The sequence below is a fragment of the Macaca thibetana genome, chromosome 11 (genome assembly GCF_024542745.1).
Source record: "Macaca thibetana thibetana isolate TM-01 chromosome 11, ASM2454274v1, whole genome shotgun sequence".
Lineage (NCBI taxonomy): Eukaryota > Metazoa > Chordata > Mammalia > Primates > Cercopithecidae > Macaca > Macaca thibetana.
Genome location: NC_065588.1, coordinates 18,497,623 through 18,520,930, shown reverse-complemented (window position 1 = coordinate 18,520,930; position 23,308 = coordinate 18,497,623). Strand labels below are relative to the sequence as shown.

At 34.3% G+C, this 23,308-nt stretch overlaps 1 protein-coding gene across 4 annotated transcripts in view; it reads right to left on the bottom strand.

Annotated features, from left to right (window-relative positions):
- The window catches only part of PIK3C2G (phosphatidylinositol-4-phosphate 3-kinase catalytic subunit type 2 gamma), a 424,274-nt gene that overhangs the window by 320,426 nt on the left and 80,540 nt on the right, over positions 1–23,308 (bottom strand). For all 4 annotated transcript variants that reach the window (XM_050750052.1, XM_050750054.1, XM_050750055.1 and 1 more), the window contains 4 exons: positions 22,128–22,198; positions 18,447–18,510; positions 4,956–5,078; positions 141–174 (listed from right to left, as the gene is read on the bottom strand). In XM_050750052.1, the coding sequence (XP_050606009.1) occupies positions 141–174; positions 4,956–5,078; positions 18,447–18,510; positions 22,128–22,198 (292 nt within the window). The remainder of the gene's footprint in view (positions 1–140; positions 175–4,955; positions 5,079–18,446; positions 18,511–22,127; positions 22,199–23,308) is intronic.

The following is a 23,308-nucleotide window of genomic DNA, read 5'->3' as shown; positions in this document are numbered from 1 at the left end:
CTGTGTGTGTGTGTGTGCGTGTGTGTGTGTGTGTGTGTTTTGTGTTACCACAGTATTTGGATAAAAAAATTATTTTGGATTCTGTAACTTATTTTTTTCTTTTATTTATTTCAAAATACTTGAGTACATGTATGTTTTACCTTTTGCTGAAGTCTCTGAACTTTGGTAAAAATTCTGAAAGAAATGTAAAATTATACTTGTTATTCACACAACAAATTCACAAAATAATCAAAAGGTAACGTCCAAAATCTAAACATTATAATTTCTTTGTCATGATACAACAACAAAATATTTCTTGGCACTATATATCAATTTGCTTATTAAACAGAATAAATTTAAATTGTATGATGAAATAAAAACTTTCTAAATATTGTAATACGCAATGTAGGTAATTTTTTAAAAGAGAAATTACCACGATAGATTGTCTAAGCTCAATCCCCCTTATATAACAGTGACTAATCTTTTGAGAAAAGTGCATGTCTAATTCTCTCTGTATGCCGTGTCCAGCTCTTATTCCTAGCAGTTATTCAGCAAGCTTTAGACAGCAACTAAAAGAAGACTGAATTGAAGTGGACAAAATCAGTATAGATTCACTAAATAGTTTTCTTTCTTTTTTCCTTTTTAGGAAATTTTTAAAACTCTGATAGTCAAACACTTGAAAAAATAAAATATATTGAGTCATATCTTAAATAAAAAATACAATCTGAAATCCTATTTTTTTGTTTCCATTTTCATTATTCTTTAGGTTCATGTCCATTAGTGTGGTGGCCTTCCTTATTTACCTATTTTTATCCTTGTTAGAAACCTAGAATTACTTTGGTGGCTTAGGATTTGCTGGTTGTAACTGAACTATCATGAAAACTGTATAAGGTGATTTATAAACATCCTAAAAAATGGTTTCAGCCCAAAAGGAAATACAATTGTTAATAAGATCCATTTTAATTGCCATTAAAATGTTTTAAATTTATAAACTCAAAATTTTTTTAAAAAGTGAAAATAAAAAAAATAAAATTTCAAGTCTTGCATTTAAGGAAATACAATTAGTTAAAAACCAGATTTCTCAAAAAATGAATTAGAGAATAATTGTTTTTCCATAACAAAAAATTTGTTACAGTATTCTTTTAGAGAGAGAACATTTCGATCATGTTTAAAATGTCATCACATTTATATGTAACTTTTTAATTAGAAGCATCATTTGCATGAACCTTTTCAGAAGCACTTCTATTAGGTAAAATATTTAATCGGAGTATAGTATCAGTTGCTAGTCTTAACAACTACATATGAGATTTCCACCCTATCCATGTGGGTGAGATTATTAAAAATGTTAGCCTGATTTAACTAGAATTCAATTTATTCAGAAATATAGACTTGTATTAGAAAATCACCATGACATCCACCTACACCATGATGTGAAAGACCATATTTTCACTTTGTGGTTCGCCTATTATGGAATCATTTAATGGAAATTAAATTATGTGAGTTCTGGAATATAATTTGAAGGATGCAAATTGTTTCCAGTGCTGGGTCAGAGAATAAAATAGAGTACAAGTATGTTTGTCATATAATTCTTCATCTTGCCAAAGCTTACATTTAATAAACTCCTAATGACTTCCCTGTATGGCAGGAAATAGTCATTTGTATGTTGACCAAAAATGTAGCCAAGAAAAAGAAAAGCTTCTCAAATTTCAGTTTGTTGGCAGAAGGCCTGTATTTGTCATTTCTTCAGTCTTAACTTCATGGTGGGTGGGTGGACTGCTTTGGCATTGTTAACTGTAGCTGGTTACTGCACAAATTCTGTAAAATGTACTTAATATGTGTGCCAAGATTCTTATATAGGTGGGCTCACGATTAAAATGGGATGGAAAAAGAGATGAACAAAAGTATGAATGCAACTGATGCAGAATAAATGAGCTTTCAACAGTCTGCTCAAAATAAGTAGGATCCAGTTTTTACAGAATATTGAACTATTTTATCTATTGACATATATTAAATAAAACTCCTGATTGTTAACTCCTTTCTTAATTTCTCTGCATGAAAATCATTGTAGTCTTATCAAAATATAGGATAAATATTTAGATATGAGTTTAAAAGTTTCAAAGAAAAATCACACAAAATTTTGTGTTTATACTAGTACATAAGGAAAGTGAAATATGAAGGTGAGTTTTTTTTGAGTATTATAATTGTTTATGGCTTTCCTACGAAATACCCAATCCTTTGTGAATAATTCTTTTAATTTCAAATATTAAGTTTGATATTTCTGAAAAATTGTCATTTTTGTTCTTTTAGGGAGTTTCAGAAAATGAGTGTTTTGAAGATAAAACTTTTTATAACCAGCAATACTTTAACATCATTCGAAATGCTTCATCCTAAGACTATATTTTCCTCATTGTTTGATCAGTTGTTTGTCCACCAATTCACCAAGAGCTGGACATAAAAGTATAAGATTAATCAAATAGTCTTAACAGATGGGAAGACGTGTCCACATCCACACATCTGGTCTCTTCCTCTGGCAATGGTTCATATTTGTCAGGAGGCTGGCTGTAATCGATGGCCATGAGATGACAGGGGCCAACCTTCCTGGTGCTTGTGTGAATTAAAGCCTTCGTATAAGCCTTGTGGGAAAGATTCTCCAGAACTAGCACCAGCACCATCCTTAATACCTACAGTAACAACAACGATCTCATTTAAGCTACACTGTCATCAGGGCCCTTTATTAACATTATTTCCCATACTTAGAAGAACCCTGCAAATTCTGATTTATTTTTCTGTTTTAAACATGAGGAAAATTAAAACTCCAAAAAGTGAATTAATTTTCCACAGGATGTTTATATAGAAACTGGTAGATCTTATATCCAATTCATATTTGCATTATCTTATCTCATGTATTTTATCAGCTTTGGGAGCTTGTAATGTTTCTAAAATGTGACAATTTAAGAGAAATACCTGCCTGTTCAAAGTTAATTCTCACTACCTTGTTATACTGACTTAACATCACCAATTAGAAAGCCCCTTTTCAGCATCATGTAATTCCCAAGTTTTTAAGTTCATCAAAATAGTTATTTTCGAAACATACTGGTGAAATGCTTTTTAAGACGCTAGTACAAGCTTGTCCAACCCGCGGCCTGTGGGCCACATGCAGCCCAGGATGACATTGAATGTAGCCCAACACAAATATCACAAATATGTAAACTTCCTTAAAACATTATGAGGTTTTTTTTTTTTTAAGCCTATCAGCTATTGTTAGTGTTAGTGTATTTTATGTGTGGCCCAAGACAATTTTTGCAATGTGGCCCAGGGAAGCCAAAAGATTGAACGCCCCTGCTCCAGTATATTTTTTTTTACTTTGATGCAGAATAGAAAAATATGATTATATTACATGTGATCAAATCAGATTGTTTTACCTTGTTGTTACTTGTAAAGGCCCTATGTCTTAATAGCTACATACAAAAATAGTTTTGGAGACTACATAGTTACTCAGTTTCCTTCTATAATTGGAAAGTAAAAGAGAAGGTGTTTACTTTTTAAGAAAAATTTAGGGAAATGAACACAAATCTGTCTTCGATATTGAATTGCTGGATTTATTGATTACATTATTTAAATTTTGATTTATTTAATGCTTTGCATTTTTAGCTTTTCAGCAATGTTTATCTTTAAAATATTTTTGTGGTATACCTCCATAAGTCATCAAAATCGTCATTGTTCATGTAAAGAACGTATTTAAATTTCTATATTCATTTTTTTACTGTCTAATCACACAAAACTTTGGATTAAATAAGATCTAGAAAGCCCATCATTAAGAAACTACTGAATTTTCATACCCACTTATCTATTTGAAACAATAAGCAGTAAGCATGATTATTTCTATGTAGTAATATAATGATCTACATTGTAAATCAATCTTTTGAAAATTTCAAGACTGGCATACTCAAAAGTAGTAGAATCTTTCTTGTTGTCTACCATGCAGATAGAGATTATATGTATTCACTCTATCTTAGAAAGTTTCGCATACACTGTAATGTGTATAGATGCCTAGGTTCAAATCTGTATTTTGCCACTTATTAATTCTCCGTACACACACCCTGTAAGCGTTGAGTTTTAATAGTGAAATGAACATTAAAATACCAACTTTATGACATGCTATGAGCATAAATTGAGATAAAATAAAAATTAAATTCAATGAGGTAATGCATATGTCAAACTATTTTACATATTACAATGGACTAGCAAATACTAGTTATTATTATCATCGTATCTTTCTGCTTTATCATCTACTAAACTAATAATAAGATAAATGAATTTATTGTAACCAGATGTCCTAATGTTTTTCTTGGAAAATAATCACTTACAGGTCTATATCAGATTTCTGAAAATTCAAAAGAAAATCACATAATGTTCATTTTTTAAGCCCACCAAACCACAATGTGGGATCCAGAGAAAATCACACAGAAATCATGGAAGCAGTGTGCACTGCAAAATTCGCAAAAGACACCACAAAAATGGATTTTTTCTTTTTTATAAATGTGCTTATCCATACAAACATGACACTTATGCCTGTATACACTCATATACATGAGAACCATTAACAATCTATACAAACACTTATATGTGAATGTTATATAATTACGTTCATTTAGGTAGGATTATAGGATTGATTTCAGTACCACCTGAAGTTATAAGGTGGTTACAAACTTCAAAGGTGTAATCAATGTCCTTATAGTTTAATCAAATCTATTTGGCATAATAGACTCAAGCTGCCAATACTCCCAAACAATTGAAATATACTGTTTGGCAGCACACACACACACACACACCCCCACACACACAGATACACACACAATCACACAGACTCAAACATACACACAGAAATACAGTTGTTAGTAAAAAGTCTTTTACTCTCCTTAATTAAGTATTGAACTCAGGTTTAAAACTATTGTGTAATAAATGAATATACTTACCTCTGCTTTTCTCTGAAGAATTAGACTTAGTTCATTTACTGCATCTGTAATTTGTTTGGTTTCCACACACCCTAGAACACTGCATATTTTTTTAACTTCTTCAATAATATTATCCACGTTTTCCTGTAGATAACCAAGATTCACATCTTACAATCTATTGAAATAAATGAGGGAACATCAATTTATTCTCAAACGTCTTCTTTTTCCATGAGGAGCAAGTGGAATAAAATATGATTGTTTGCTTTCACATAAAAAGAAAGTTCTCAAGACTCTGGTTATCCTGTGACTGGGGCTTTAATTTTCACTGAGCAAATGTTCAAAATTAGAACTGACTTAACACTAACTTACTAACTTAGCTCTAATTTAACATTACTTGAAACAAAATGAGAAAGAGAGGTAGAAGGAGAGGAAGGGTAAGGAAGAGGGAGAGGAAAAGAGAGAGAGAGAGGGAGGAAGAAGTGTGGGGAAAGCAGGGAAACTCAGCCTTAGACAAAGTCTGTGGTTTCTACAAAACACTATGAAAACAAAGTAATGACGGTCAACCCCGGGAGAGTCTCAAAATACACCTATTGTTTGGAATCAGGGTATAGTTGGGCAAACTTACTAGAAAATCAGATTCACAGGGTTCAGAACAAACTCTGGACAGCCAGTTGTGGTGTTGAGGTGTTTGATAATCATCTGATTGCACATCCTTGAAGTGACTGATTTTTCAAAACAATCGCTGATGACAAATACAATTTACTGATATAGTTTGGATGCCTGTCCTCTCCGAATCTCATATTGAAATATAAGCCCCAATATTGGAAGTGAGGTCTGGTGGGAGGCATTGGGTCACGGGGGTGGATCCCTCTTGAATGGCTTGGTGCTGTCCTTGCAATAGTGAGGGAGTTCTCACAAAATCTGGTTGTTTAAAATTGTGCAGCACATCCCGCCTCCCTCTGCTCCAGCTCTCACGGGTTAGACACCTGGATCCCCTTCACCTTCTGCTATGATTGCAAAGCTTCCTGAGGCCCTCACCAGAAGGCGATGCTGGCACCACACTTCTTGTATTGTCTGCAGAACTGTGAGCCAATTCAACCTCTTTTCTTTATAAATTACCCAGACTCAGGTATTTCTTTATAGCAACACAAAAATGGCCCAATATGCCTACAGCAATGACAAATTCCTAAAATCAACAATGCAGGCTGGCCTTAAGAGAGATAGCGATTTTATGGTCACCATTCTAAGAATTTTTCATTAGCCGTCCTATATCCCAGATGTGCACATGTTCTTAAATAAGCATTTATTTTTAAAAAACCTTCTCTGTTTTGACCTTATTCTTTTCCATGTTTTGCCATTAACTATAGTGAGAAATCTCTCTTTTCTTTGATTCTGTGTGAATCATGTTTCACTCTACAAGGTTTTTATGTTCTTTGTCTTTATCATTAACAATTGTGTTTTCTCAAAAAACATCAGTTTTGTCACCAGCACGACCATCATTCCAATGGAAAATTACAACAGTTTATTTTAAGAAGAGATGGAACAGAGTTTTTCCTTTTATTTGCATACAAAGATATGTGTTCACAGCATAAAAAGATTTTAATTCTCCTTACATTTTCTTAACAAAGTGTCAATACAAAGACACAATGCAAGTTTTATATTAATGGGATAATACTTTGCTTCTTTTGTGGAAAAATGATATGTACTTTTAAATTTGTTGCCAGTATCTCTGATATGTAATTTTACAAATCCTGAAACCAATGACAAAAACCTGAAGAATAACTAATTAATACTATAAAAGACAAAATGAGGATTCCAAAAATTGTCTACAGATTTTATTAATGAGCTAAAAGTAAAAAGATGCAATTTAGTTGAGATCTATTTTAAGTCTTTCATGGATTAAAAAATATATTTACCCAATAATAACATGGAGAAGAAAAATTTATGAGTCATTCAAATGGAAAAAATCATTTATTTCACTATGCGTTAACTCAATATAAGTCAATATTGTGATGTGGCTACCAGATCCAGTTCATTATTAAATTGAATCAAAAGACACATACTCTGCATAACTAGAAAGTGAGTTCCACCACATTTTCAATGTATATTATCCAAACTGGAGTTTAGTTTGGATACTAGATTTGAGAATGTACTTGATAACTTGAAAATTACCAAAGGACAACAATCTTACTATTAATATACTATTAATACAGTATTCATTCAGAAGAGCATCATAGACACTACTGTCAGCTCTGAAGTCAAGATCTGTTTGTTTACATCCTGGTTCTGCCCCTTTCTACCTGCGGCCGTCATCAGAGTATTTAACTTTCTTGTCCCTAGGCTCCCTCTTCTGTGAAGTGAGAATAATAACTAAGTTTCTGTAAAGATTAAATTAGATAAAATATGAAATATAGTGCCTGGCAGATAATGAGGGCTAAATTTTAATGTTTAACTAGTTAATTTTATTCATTCACACCAATCTTTCAGTTTATAAGAGAAATGAGACACTGTATATGCACAGATAACTAATAGAATAGAAATTAGAAAATCATAAAAATCGGAAAAGTCATATTAGGTTCTATGTTTATTTTTTCATTCCTCTGTTCTAAGTAAATACGTGTGATACATGAGTTTGTGAAAATTCATCAACATTACTAAATACTGGGTTGACTTGGGTCACTAGGTAGCTGGTAGCTGATTTACTCAATCTATTACTCCAGTCTTGCACTACTTCTTATGTGATCCACTTATCTGATTTAACATTTACATTCTGAAGATAATCATTATATTCATGCATAACTGAGATTGCTAGAATATGTGAAGCAAAATATTGCAATTGTAAAAATTGAGTTGGTGATTAATTGGAAATGAGAACCAACAGAAAGGTTGGATTTAAGATGATTCCAAAATTTCATTTCCAAATTTTGGAAACCAAGAATACAGGTGCTATTCATTATGGCAGAAACACAGACAAAACGAATATTTTTGGTAGAATCATGATGTGAGTATTTTTTGATACATAGGTTTTGAGCTTCCCAGAGGAAATGCAATGGAGTTCTATCTCTAGCAACTGGTGGACTGAGAAAATATAGACACACTACACCACACACACATACACACACCACATGGTGTGTGTATAAACATTAAACAAACTATAAGAAAGGTAGGATAAATATTAGGGTTGCAGACATTTAGAGGGAACTTCAAGCCTGAGCAGTAGCTCCAACAGTGATGCTGCAATGGCCTGGAGGAAATATCAGACTAGATGTAGATCCTCAGCTGTAGGATTGGTGTTTATTGCTAACACTGGGAAACGTGCTGAAATCTTAGGACTAAATCACTTGGTGAAAGTAGGGGAAGGGGCAGGACTGGAGCTAAGATCCTCAAATAGTCCTCAAACATTGGATAGCAGCCACCTGTAAAGGTGGGAGAAGAAAAACTGTTTCTACTGATCAGAAACACTTTTGACGAAGCCTCTCTCTACTCAGTCCTTGAGTAAGGAAAATTATTATCTGAGAAACTGAACCCTAGTCTGTGCTCTCTGTGTCTCCGGAGTATTAACTTGGACTATCATAGTAGGAATTTATGTTAAACATTACACTAGGCTATTGTGACTTTTTTGGACCCAAGCAGAAGTAAATGCACAATCATTGTATAGAAACACTTTTCTATACCAACCTACAGAGTTTTTTCCCAAATACACATATATATACAAATGCATGCACACACACACCAGAGTACAAGGGGAATATCAGTTTAAAACTTACAAACCCTATGATGGCTAATTCGCATTATGAGATCCCCTACAGATACAAAATGCAGTAGGGTGAGCACCCTATTTCAAGAAATAATAAAGGTAGACTTGGGCAACATTTTCATAGAGGTGATACATAGACAAAAATTTGAATATGATTATCCCGAGAGAGAATATAGAGAAAAAAAGTTGAATGCTGGGTGCATAACATTTCAGAACTTTTATTATTTTAATGATGGAGGAGAAAGTTTGGGTCACAGATGGAGCATGCAGTGTGGAGACATAAGCCAGAAGACTATATAGCTTAATAGACATCAATGTGAAGGTAGCTGATAGTATTACAAAATTTTAGCTTGGCAAAAAAGAAAAAAAATAAAACATTATAACCATTTCAAGTATTTGATGGTCTTTCAGGTAAAAAGAGGAGTAGATTTCTTGTAAGTAGCTCTAAAATGATAAATGAGAACAAATGGTTGCAAACCTAGAGAGGTTCTTTTGACTCTCTAGTTTTTCTTAAAATTTTAAGAAAAGTTTTTCTTAAAATTATTTGTCCAAAAACTGTGTAGGCTGTCTTTTGAGTAGAAAGGTGCTCTAGATTCAGGTATATGAGCAATCAGGGATATTTAGAGAAGATTTTTGCATTGCATAGGATTTAGACTAGACTGCCTCTAAATTCTTTCTAACTTCTTTGGGTTAATGAAAACCCGAAAACAACGCTATGATGTTATTTTCTGTAGTACATTCCAAGCGTATCTTTGGAAATATTGGATGTTTCCTGAACCTTGAAGGAACCATATGCTAACACTTTAGAATTAATTAAGCATACTTGAAAAATATTTTGAACATTTGAAAAGATGGGTAACAACCTTTTCTCCCCTGCATCTTTCTGGAAAACCAAACAAAACATCATAAGTGGTTGATTATTCCCGTCTCTTATTCAGCTGTGATGGAGACCAAAGCAGTATGCATTTAAACAGCCACGTAACAGCATACCATCTCCTAATTTTATACAAACTTTAATTAGTTTCGATTTATATTAGACATACTGAAAATTATCAAATTCAATTAATGAGTTTGGAAACAAATTGAGAATTTAGAATGCTTTTCATTCCAGGTTCAGTAGTTAGTGCCAATATGAATTATTTTTTCCTTAAAGATTAAAAACAGCTTTGAAATGCAACTTGGCTTAAAATATAAAAAAGGATGAGTTCATGTCCCTTGCAGGGACATGGATGAAGCTGGAAACCATCATTCTTATTTAGCAAACTAACACAGGAACAGAAAACCTAACACCTCATGTTCTCACTCATAAGTGGGAGTTGAACAATAAGCACACATGGACACAGGGAAGGGAACATCACACATCAGGCCTGTCGGGAGGTGGGGAGCAAGGGGAGGCAGAGCATTAGGAGAAATACCTAATGTAGGTGAAGGGTTGATGGGTGCAGCAAACCACCATGCCACATATATACCTACGTAACAAACCTGCACTTCCTGCACATGTATCCTAGAACTTAAAATATAATAAACAAACAAACAAATGAAAATATAGAACATTGATTTCTCTGCAACAATGAAAAAATCCAGATAATATACAAAATTATAACTTCTTCTGAACCCCGCTGATATTTGAGGTCACAAAGTGACCAAGTAAACCAAACTACACAGTGAAAACCGTTCCAAAGAGAGTTGGGGCACACAAAATGTTCAAACTTTGGCAGAGCACAGGAGAAAGAGATGGTCACCATACACATGAGTAGGAAGAAATTAGCTAAAATTCAACAGATTTTTTAAAGGCCAGGTGTGAGTTAGCATGTCAGTTTGGAATACCAGGAAGCCCAAGACACATGGTGAGTTTACAATCTCCTGCAAGCTTTTTTCCAAGGATGCCTATCAGTTTTTTGGGGAAAATACTGAAAGCCGTGCGGGAAACTGAAGTCATATTCTGTGGTGCAGGTGTGTAGGTAACCAGCTGTTTCTGGGAGACAGTTATGGGGCTCTGTCCACTTCTGTGGATCCTTTTTGCATAAGAAGCAAAACTCTAAGCTGCAAGGGGAGGAGCAGCAAACCCTGTGTTTCCCTGAGCCCAGGCAACAACCCCTTGCTTCTGGAGAAGTAAAAAGCAAAACAGTCTTGTCTCTGGGGGAGAAGTAGGACATAGATGAGAAGCTCCTTTGCTGTTGAAGGAAGGGTAGAAGCAAAAGGACTTTGCTTCTGGGGAAAGGCCAGGAAACTCGTCTTGGGTTCAAGATCTTACCTGGATACCAATTAGAGGTCAGGGACGAGGAGCAATACACTCTCGTTTACTGCGAACGACTAACTGCAGATATAAGGCAGAGTTTGGCCGCCATGTGGAGGAGGGGCAGGAATGCTCCAAGAGTCCTAGTCCTGAGACTCAAGTACACAGAGTCTGCCTAAGGCTGTGATTGGTTCGTTACAACACAGAACTCCCCTTGTCCCCACTGCCAAAATAGGTCTAGCATTGAGTAATAAATAAGCAAGAGTGGAGTACCACTGGGAGAGAGACAACAGCATTTAGAGAGACCTTCTCTTTGGCACAGACAAGCAGGAGCTGTCAAAGCTGAGGATGAAGCAGGATCCTACACGGAGGGAAATGTCATGGTACCACAGGCTCCACTGTAAGCACGGATAATAATAGCTTATCTAATATTTTACGAGGCCAGCATTACCCATACCAAAATCTAACAATATTATATGAAAATAAAAACAAAAACTGATGTCCCTCATAAATATAGATGCAAATATCCTTAAGAAAATATTACTTAATTCAAGTTAGAAATATATGAAACAGATTATAAATTCTTAGTAAGTATAATTATACCAGTAATAAAAAGATTTTTAAAATTTGAAAAGAATAAAAGAGAAAAGCCATATGTGCATTTGTACATATGCACAAAAAACATTTGGCAAAACTCATAATCCATTCAAGATATAAGCTCTTAGTAAACCAGATACAGAAGGAAGCTTTTTCAACCCAGTAAAAGATAACTTTTTATATTACAACATAACCTCCAAGTAACTTTACATTTAATGATAAAAGACTGTAACGTTCTCCCTCAAAATAACAAGGCGGCGATTTTACTTCTAGTAAAATCCTATTGGAGGCTCAGCAAGTATTAAGTAATAAAGCAAGTAAAAAATAAGAGGGCTATAGAGGAAAAAATAAAATTATTTCCCAGATGACATGACTGTATATGTAGACATCCTAAGGAATCCAAAAAATAATTCTTAGATATAAAAAGTGATTTCAAGAAGACATAGTATATAGGTTAATATATGAAAGTCGGGTCTATTCCCATGTATTAGTAACAAACAACTGGAAAATAATATAAAAATATTATTTAAAATATTAGAATTAAAATTTTAAATATTATTTAAAATTTATTAAAATGAAATAACTTTAATAAACTATGCATAATCTCTATGCTAAATTATAAAGCATTGCTGAGTGATTTAATAAACCTGTGTAGATGAAGAACTAGATCAGATTAAATTGAACTCTCATGAATTAGAAAATATAATTTTTTAAAATATCAAGTTTCCTTACATCAATCTGTATATTCAATGCAAGTGTAGCAAAGTACTTAGAATAGCCAAAATTTTTTTAACAAGAATGATTTTGGAGAACTTATATTGCCTGATACCAAGACTTTCCATGAGCATATGGTAATTAAGGCAATGTTGACTGATAGTAGGATAGACATATAGATTTATGAAACAGAATAGGGAGTCTAGAACTAGAACTGTAACTTGAAATGGATCATAGAATTAAAGAACAGCTAAAACTAAAAATAGTATTGAAAAATATAGTATGCAAACTTCTGTAGCAAATCTTTATTAAATATGATAAGAAAGCATAAACTGTAAAGTAAAAATAAACCTGGACTTCACAAAAATTAAAAGCTTCTGCTTTCTGAATGGCATGTAAATGAAATAAACAAGCAAGCGAATAAACAACAACCAGTCACAGACAGGGAGACACTGTTTTCAATACATATGTCCTACACCTCACAATGAACTTTCTTCTGGAACATATTAGAACGATTACAATTGCGGTTAGTCATGTGCAGGAGAGAGTTTACGGTTCCTTGTCCCTGGCCTTTAATTGATATCCAGGTAACGTTCTGGACCCTTACAATTTGATAACAAGAGGATATATAGTTCAACTTTAAAAATAGGCAAAAGATTTGAACAGGCACCTGACAGCAGAAAATATATAAATGAGCAGTAATTCCATGAAAAGTAATTTGGCATCATCAGCCATTGAGGGAATACAGATTAAAAACTGAAGGAAATATTGCCACATAGTCACTAGAATGGCTAAAATTAAAACACTGACAATAACAGGTACTGGTGAGGATGTAGAGCCACAAGAATTCTTACATTGTATATATGATTCCATTTATATAAAAGTCAAGTAAAGGCAAAAGAAAACCAAATTGAGAGCAAATAAATTTTTGGTGTGTGAAATCTGGGATGAGAGGGATTTACTGTAAAGAGGCAGTTGGGCATTTTTTCTTGTAATGGAAATATCTTGTATCTTCATTCCAGTTGTTGTTACATAATTATGTACGTTTTGAAAACTAGTCAAACTGCCCACTTAACATGGGTGCATTTTATTTTACATAAATCAAATTTTAAGAAAAGTGACTTAATAAATTAGATAATTAAAGTGAAAAGTCCCTAAATGGCAGAAGACATTTACAATACACATAACTGAAGGAAGGGTAAATATATAAAGAACTCCCATGAATCTATTTGAAAAATCTACAGAAATGTGGAAATATCAGCAGAAGTTTGAACAGGTAAGTTGTAAAAGAGGGCAGTTGAATACTACATTTTTTAAAAAGGTTAAAGACTCATGAATTTTACGAGTTTAGTATGAATTTTTGAGTCAGAAAAATTAAAGTTGATACAAAGATAGCATTACATATACCTAATGTTGGCAAACATATATAATTTGGACTACACTATAGGTTGGCAGGAAAATGGAGCAACAGGAACTCTCATATATTGTGAAATGGGTAAAACATCATTAGAAAAGTGTTTGGTATTGCCTTGTAAATCTATGTCCCTAGGTAAGTGCTCTAGAAAACCTCTTGATGTTATTTCAAATATACACCAACAAGTAGGATAGATAAATAAATTGAGGTCCAGTCTTTTAATGGAATATTATACGACAATGAAAATGAACTAATAACAACCATATGGAACAAGGTGAATAAATCTCACAAATAATACTGAGTGAAAGATACAGGGCTCAAAAAGTGCATATAGTTTGATTCCATTCATGGAGACCTCAGAAAGAAAGTCAATGTCTTATCTTGCTAGTAGATATAAACTTTGGTGATGAAATGATAAAGAAAACCTACAAAATACTTTTCATCAAATAGGACCTTTTACATAGAGGAGAGGAGACATGAAGTGGCAAACAGGTGTATGATATCAAAAATATTTTGTTCCTTAACTTATTGTTTAATAAGAGTGCTTTTCTATTATTATTCTTTAATTGTGTGTTCTTCATGTATTATATAATTTACCACATAAGTCACCAGTAGAATGTCAGATCATGTTATTCCTTCGCACAAAACACTCTAGTGTTCTCCATCTCACTAGCAACCCAAATTATGTTGGCTAGTGATTATCTTCTACTTTGAGAATCTACTTTTAATTTTTTTATACTTCTTGAAATCTGAGAGTGTTCTATACATGATAGCTTTGACTTTTAGTAGTTTCAATCTGTGCTTTATTTCTGCTAAGGTCAGCTACAGTTCTGCAATAGTGCTTCATTTTCCTGTGCTCTGATTTTATTGCCTTTATTTCCTTGACTTCTTTTGCAACGTTGCAACTGCTCCTTGTTACCTATTAATTTTGTCTGATTTTATTACACTTTTTTGCTCATTTCTCACCTTTTCTTATGTTCTATTCTGAATGCAAATCAACTTTGTGAAAATTTTCTTCTGGATCCCATACAATCCTCTACTTGAGTGATAGTGATAGAAATGGTAGCAATAATAACAATAAAGAAACACGGGTACTTATCTTTTCTTAAAAACATTTTATCTTCCATCACTATATTATACTAAGAACATTATATCCATTGTTTCATTAATTATTTAAAACATCACTATATTATATTTATTATCCTCACTCTAGCAATGAATCATATAAATCTGAGGAGGGTTGAATACAAAACTTCCGTAGTGGTGGAGGGTTGACTTATAGATTTATCTGACTTTGGAATCTCTGCTCCTAAATTTTGTCTTATACTACCATTAGGCTTAAATTATGCTTGAAATTGGAACTCTGAAAATCTAACAATAGATTTGCTTGTAACCAAGAGAGTTTCAGTTTAAAACAAGCTAAATATAAAATCCCTATGTGTCCTCTTTCTTTCTACTCGTATATGGAATTTTCTTTCTCTCTCTAGATGAATACAGTTAGATTTTCGTCTTGAGCAAGTATGAAATAAGTATTATTTTGCCCTCCTCACTGAGTTACTTAAACCTAAACACTAAAGATGTCATATTCTTCTGGTTGTCTACTTGGTGTAGCCTCTGAGTCATGGGCTACATGGAGAAGGACTTAGGGGTTCTCAGTTATTTTCTGACTAGATAGCTGTTTCATGAAGCTAAACCAAGTTTTGAAGCATCAATTGATTTTCTTCAACCCTGGCCCACATAATTTACAATAAATTCAACAATTACTAGATTGTAGTGTAAATTTGTCATTCATGGTAGGGATTTCCTACCATGATCCTGACTGGCATTTTAATAAAAGAATTTTGGAGACAACATATTAGAGACTACTAGGAAGAAGTGATTTTAAATCAGAAGTTGATTCTTTCTCCAAGGCTACAATTTGGTTTTATATTGCTTTGCTCTGTGTAGACACCATTGTGTATATTATTTATGTGGACAGGCTGTCTCTCCAACTAGATCATCAGCAACTTCAGAGTATAGTTTGAACTCCCATTTCTCTTGGTTTCCGTGAGTAAACAGTTTCATAATTCGCATGAAGTAAGCATTCAGTAATACCTTTTGGGCGGGGGGGGATTCTCTTTTTTCCATTCTTGATTTTCCTGAAATTCTTATTGGATTCATATTATTCAATTTCTATGAAATTAAGAATACAGAATGAATTCAAAAATATTCTCTATAGTTCAGGGTTTTAATGGAACAGAAGAGAGGAAAAAATGTCTAGTGAAAAAGCTCTTTGTAAATTACATACAAAACTAGCCATCTGACATAATAACCAGAATGCCTGGCCTAAAATGGGTATCATCTAAAATATGTTGAAATAAGAATTGTGAGGAAAGAAAATATTTGGTACTTTATTCATATTATTCAATAATAATATTCAATAATATTGAATATATTCATATTATTCAATAATGAATGTCTGACCTATTCAGCTGCATGCTTGTTATTTTTTCAAATCATGTGTAATAATCCAAGTTTGGGAGATATGAAAAAAACATTGTTTTTCCAATTGACACTGTTTTGGACAGGATGAAATGCTATTTGATGTACTTGTCAAATAAATAGAAAGCACAAAATTGTGAACTGATAATATCATAGTCTGTCCTCATTTCTAAGATATTTACTATTGATGCTTCATAGGCAAAAATCTCATTTAAAGAGCTCATTGTTTTGATTGAGTTCATCTGGAAAATCGCATACACTGTGACCTATTTAGAAAATAATTTAGCTGTGAGTGATGATTGCTATTTGCCAATGATAATGGAAAGACAGTATTTCTCTGGTATTTTGCCAACTTTTAAGTCATATTAGAAAAATTTACAATAGTCGATCGTTTCTTTCAAACTAGAAATATAGGAGGCTTCATACATAAGTAATAAGATCAAGCTTCTGAATTTGGAAATTAAGAACTGTTATAAATTATCGATAATTTGTGTGTGAAAAAAGACGTCTATGATATGTGAGCGGTGCTGAGACATTTAGACAACTAAAATTCATTCATGAGTAGGTTACCATAACCTCAAAAGTATATCTACACATAGTAAAGAGACAAAAATACTCTAGGAATTAAATCTTAATATATCCTGGTAACCTGGTAAGTCTCACATTCTACATGAGAAAGAATGACTCTCACAAGGCTGAATTAGAAGTAGTAACCATAACATTTTATGAGACTTAAAACAAGCGAATTGTGGATTCTTTTCACATTCCACATTTTAAACTTACAGACTCAGACCAGGCTGGAGTAGGAAAAATAGAATTAGGGTGAGAGGATTACACTTTATGGAGAAACGTAAGTCTTGTATTTGTAATCTCCATGTCTTTAGATATTTATATGGAAGTCACATACAATTTCAGTATCTACATCAATAAACAGAATTTATTATTTTCAGATATATTTAATGTTTATTGATATTACAAATAGTTATTATCTGAGATATGTACCCTTTTATTTATATCAGGAATCAATTATTTAACAGAAAGAAAGAAGTCACTTGTTTAAAAAATGTTCCCTGACTCACAATATTCTGTAATAATATGATGTTTTATCTGTGGAAGGCTAAACCTTCCCTGGAAGAAGAAGCTGTAAGAAATAATCTACCTAATGGAGATCACAGCTTCAGTGCCCAATAGGTGACCAAATTGCCACAGTCTTGTACTGAGTTCATCGCTCCTCTGCTATGCTACCTTCTCTCTTCACTATTAGAGTGAATTGATGTCTCCACGGAGTCAGTCAGCAGCCTGGGAATTTTGAGTTATTCTTGGCACATAGAATGTCACCAAATTATATAAATTGTACATTTTCACTTCTTATGAATCTGTCCCCTCATATCATCCCTATAGTAGAGTGTTTGTCCATGCCCTCATCATCTTTTTGTGCTAATGAAATGTCCTTCTAATCATCCATCAGTCATTCTACTACTCTACCTAATGGCTCCATGTCATAAGTGGACAAAGTAGAAAATCATAAAATTGGCCATAAAAGGTCCATAAGATCCTACGTAATGTGGCCCCTGTCTGCTTCTTTCATCTGATTTTTTTTTCCAACCTCTAACATTTGAACAGCCATTTCAAATGTCATAATTTCCTAATCACACCAGGCTGGCTCCTGACTCTTTTCTGTCTCTCTATCTCTCTCTCTCTTTTTTTTTCAGACTGAGTCTCGCTCTATCATCAGGCTGGAGTGCAGTGGCCCGATCTCGGCTCACTGCAACCTCCACCTCCCGGGTTCAAGCGATTCTCCTGCCTCAGCCTCCCAAGTAACTGGGATTACAGGCACCCACTACCATGCCCGGCTAATTCTTGCATTTTTAGTAGAGACGGGGTTTCACCGTGTTGACCAGGATGGTCTGGTTCTCTTGACCTCATGATCTGCGTGCCTCTGCCTCCCAAAGTGCCTCTGTTCATGTTGTTCTTTGCTGAAAGTTATCTCTACTCCCCACCTTCCTTCACAATGCCCCTCTCTGGCTGGGAGACACATGCAGTACTCATTTGTCAACATTCAGCTGAAATGGAAAAAACTGACCATTCTTTCTTATGCATCTGTATACATACAGTCTTTCCTCAGCAGCTGTAGCACTTTACTGCATATGCCTTTCTACTCGTCTATTTTTCCAGGTTGAAATGAAAGCCTTTCAAGTGTAGATCCTCTGTTTTATTCATTTTTGTCATCTTCAAAATTTGCAGTTTTAGAAAAGTAGTAGGTGCTTTAAAAATGCTTACTGAATTGATGGTTAAAGTAACAAAAATCAATACCTGGGTTTTCAATAGATATTTCAGGTGGAAGTCATATTTTTTGATGACTGTTAAGAGACATTGTCTGGAAAATAAAAAACAGAAACTTTGTTTAAAATTGGATGGGAAAACTTACATTACCTTTAGCACAAACATTTATCACAAATTCTGTTTTGCCCATGATACTATCGTAGGCATGGTATAAAAAGGATTATTGTTGACATAATTTTAAAAACATCTCAGAAGGGTGCCTTATAAAGTTTGTATAACTTGATAGACTACAAACATATTTGAAAGTCTTAGAACTCCAAAGAATTAATGATAAATTAAGCAAACCTCTCAAAGGCTGATCATTATATAAAAGTACTCTTAATTCAAACTAAGTTGCAAAGGGATTCATAAGCAGATAATGGCATATATTAACATCAAGAAATATTAAGTATGCAAAATCTTGTAGATAATTGCATTTGGAATTAATGGCTTATATTTATAATATATGGGGCTGTCTCTGACACCAAACCTCTGCATTTTTCTTTCCTAAGCTTCTCTTATTACTCCAGCTTTATCTATGCTTAGGGAGAAGCCATGCAATTTGAGCAGAAATTCTTCTGAGCTTCGCTGTTCAAAAATTATTTTCCCAAACATTATTGACTTTACCTTCTTATTTGTCTTGAAAACTCCTGACTTAAATTGAATCATAAGTCACACAACTCAAAAACGCAACATGAAAAAATACACCATTATTTTTACAGTAGCTGCATTCTCATTTTTTTTACATTATCACTTTAGTTGAAGTCCCTCTGTCAGTTCAAAGACAAAATGCATAGAATATGTAAAAGACAATGAAAGGGGAGGAAAATAATAACTAAAGATTTGGGCAATGGCAGTGTTTTATATAAAACCTGAAACTACTAGTATCATCAAGAATGCACCCACTTCAGCACTTTGTTTTTGGATATTGTATCTATTTTATAGAAAAAAACTACTAGGAACTAGTGAAGGTGTTCCTTCTAAGAGGAAGTTGAGTCATAAAAGAGAAGAGCTGAAATCAAAGCCCTTGCCATCCAGTGCTTGATTTTTTTTGATGACCCAATACGGCGTTCTGAGGAGGGCAGGCAGGGAAGCGTTGTATCCCCAAAAGTAAAGTTCTACAGTGGCCTTTATAAGGCTGAGAATGTCTCTGTGTTAGATACCCTTTGAGAAAGATAAGGGGGGAAGGGTCAGAACATGATGGAAGTGGAATAAGCACTGACTGAGAGTTAGATACTTGGTTTTAGTCATGGCTATGGGATTAAATATTTGTGTGATGGTTGCCAAGTTTTTGAACTTCTGTTTTTAGTTTCCTTACCACAGAAGAAATAGCGCTGGGAGATGGTATCACCCCAGACTGTAATCCACTGCCCTGGGATTGGAGGGAGGGGTGGAGGCGTAAAGTCTGAAGCTAGGCTGTCCCAGACATTTTTCCTCTACTCCTTGCTACAGCAGAACTTTGCTTTGCCCTGCATTAACCCTCTGGACCCCTGCAACTGCACACTGGCCATCAAATGTCTGCTAGGGGGCAGGCAATGGCAGGGGTAAGACAAAAACAGAATGAAAGCCTCCTTCTCTCACTGTCTTCTCACAGCCTTGGCTTGCCTCTCTGTCCCCAAGGTAGTAGTGACTTAAAACGTGCAACAACCCTCCACCAACCCTTTCAAAATAGTCCTTTGTGTCCCAAGGATTTCCTGCTTTTTGAAAAACTTCTCATATTTGAGGTGTATGTCTGTTTCTCTGCCTTTCTCTCTGTTTCCCCCGCCCCCGGGTAGATTTATTTTGGAAAAAGGAAACTACAGACCTTGTTTATATGTTATACAACAGAAATCTATGGTGGAATCCTGTAATTATCTATAAAACGAAAATTGGTGTTAGATTATGTCTAAAGTCCTTTCTAGTCCTAGCCATTCTATGATTTTATGGAGTGAAGATGGATATTTTTAGGGAGAAGGGTGGCAGAGAAGGGCACATGGAAAAACACAATAGTTTAATGAAAGAAAATATCCTTTGTAAATTTCAGGCAGACCTGATTGTAGCCCTGCCACTGATGACCAGAATGGCCCTAGGAGAGTTATTTAGCCTCTCAGAACTTCAGTTTCTTTAGTTTTGAAACAGCATAATATGTATTATCACAGAGTTTTAGAAAGAATTAGATGAGATAATATATGTAAATATATAATAATAACTTCACAAAATCATTACCCAACATAGTCACTAAAACCAATTTTAGCTCATATTTTTATTTATGTTTTAAACTTAATTTTATTTTATTATTTTTTAAATTAATTAATCAATTTGTTTTTTGAGATGAAGTCTCACTCTGTTGCCCAAGCTGGAGTACAGTGGCGTGATCTTAGCTCACTGCAACCTCCACCTCCTGGGTTTAAGTGATTCTCCTGCCTCAGCCTCCCGAGTAGCTGAGATTACAGCACATGCCACCATGCCTGGCTGATTTTTGTATTTTTAGTAGAGTTAGGTTTCACTATGTCGGCCAGGCTGGTCTTGAACTCTTGACCTTGTGATCCGCCTACCTAGGCCTCCTAAAGTGCTGGGATTACAGGCATGAGCCACTGTGCCTGGCCAATTTTATTTTATTTGAAGTTCCAGGAAACGTGTGCAGGACCTGCAGGTTTGTTACATAGGTAAACATGTGCAATGGTGGTTTGCTGCACCTATCAACCCATCACCTAGGTATTGAGCCCTGCATGCATTAGCTATTTATCTTGATGCTCTCCCTCTCCAACAACTCTGATGGGCCCCAGTGTGTGTTGTTCCCCTCCATGTGTACATGTGTTCTCATTGTTCAGCTCCCACTTATAAGTGAGAATGTGTGGTGTTTTGTTTTCTGTTTCTGTGTTAGTTTGTTGAGGATAATGGCCTCTACCTCCATCTATGTCCTGCAAGAGACATGATCTCATTCCTTTATATGGCTGCATAGTATTCCATGGTGTATATGTGCCATTTCTTTATCCAGTCAATCACTGATGGGCATATGGGTTGATCCCATGTCTTTGCTATTGTAAATTTAGCTCATATGTTATATCAGGCTTTACTTTAGAGATGTATGACCTGTATCTCCCACACTACATTTTCTCCTGGTTCAGCTCACAACAGCCTTAATTGTAGATATACCCAAACTCCCAGTTTAGCTACCTGATAAGTCTGTTCTTCCAAATAATACATGCATACATTTAGATATAAGAATGAAGTAGGATATGTTCACTTGTTTTCACTCGAGTTTTCCAATTTGAATTTACACTCCTCTATTTATGATATACCATTTATTTTCAGGGATTTCAGAAACAAATTAAGTAGGAGATGGTTACCTTCGAAGTATTAAAATTGTTTTACAAAGAGGTTAAGTGACATATGCAAACCCAAAGTCACAAAATGAATCAGGAAAACAAGTCCTTGAAAATGTAATAACCAGCAGCAGAGATTTTTTTTAATGGATGTTAGAATGTTCCGCAAAGTGTTAGCAGCTCTTCAAATATATCTGAACAACTTTGAAGAATGGATAATTATTAACAGAATATGCCTATTAAAAGAACATTAGCTTCCTCAGTCCCAGTGAAAGGACGGTTTTTACAATCAACTGAAAAATATTGAGATTTGATATTTGAGAATTCAATCAGAAAGTAATCTTGCAACAAATATAAAATGTCTTACCTGGATACTTTCCAAATATGCATAAATTCTAGAAGTTGGTTCAGATAAAACTGACTGTGGTCCTCTTCATGCTGTAGACAGCAGAATATATTAATATTTATAGAGTGAATAGAAATGAGTACCAGATAAAAATAGGTCCGTAACTTCCTGCTGCCATTTTATTCACCTATTTTGATAACCCTCATTCATCACGTTTATATTTTTTCTTAAAGACCTTACAAGACTCTCCTTTACTATATAAGCCTTTTCAAAAGTAAAGCAGAAAGCTTAGTTTTGGTTGAGAATAAGCCTAAAAAACAGTTGAAAAACATCATGGCATCAACCAAGGTCAAACACTAAATTTTCCTACTAAGTAGGAAGGTAGATTTTTAGGCACCACTTCTCCCACATACATGACCTTTTTTTTTTTTTTTTTCATATTTAGGCCATGCATGCCATGGCAGTGTAAAGCCTGACATTTTGCCAGATGGGGGAGCAGACACATAATCAACTCCTTCATTTTTCAGCTTCACCACATCTTGCTGCTAAAATGTCAGTGTAAGAAAGCTTTCCGTTTCATGAGCACTAAATTATACTAATTAATGACAATTACTGGTAGGCATAAATTCTAGGAGTTAGTTGGCATTTTGTTTTCATCCTATATAAGCATGAACTACTCATCTTAAAATATCATGCCTATGGCCTGTATGTGTGTGCACACAACACACGTACACACACACTCATACCTTAACTTCTTGACTAGTTTTCCTGCAACAGGGCATTCATGAAAACCCTTTGCAAGTACGCAGAGAATGCAGTATGTCTTATCATAATTGCACTATTTCACCACACAGTGGCATTAAGGTTGAGATCTGAGTGAGTCCCTTAATGTCTGGGGTGTATGTAATCTTGTGTGTCAATAAACACAGTCTATTTTTAAAACTGACTATTAGAGATTCGGACAGTAAACATCAGAAGGAAAACCTTTATATGGCCCAATGTCAAAGGTGAATTAATTTTTATATTGGTTTGTTTTGTGAAGAGGAGGAAGGAAGCTAAGTTAGATGGAAAGAATAAGGTCACTGTTATAAACAATATTTTGACTACATGCTGTGAAAAGGAAACACTATGTAGAATGGCTGAGAAATGAAGATGTGAGTCTAACCTTCTAGAAATTTACATATAGAGTCACTGGGACAGCT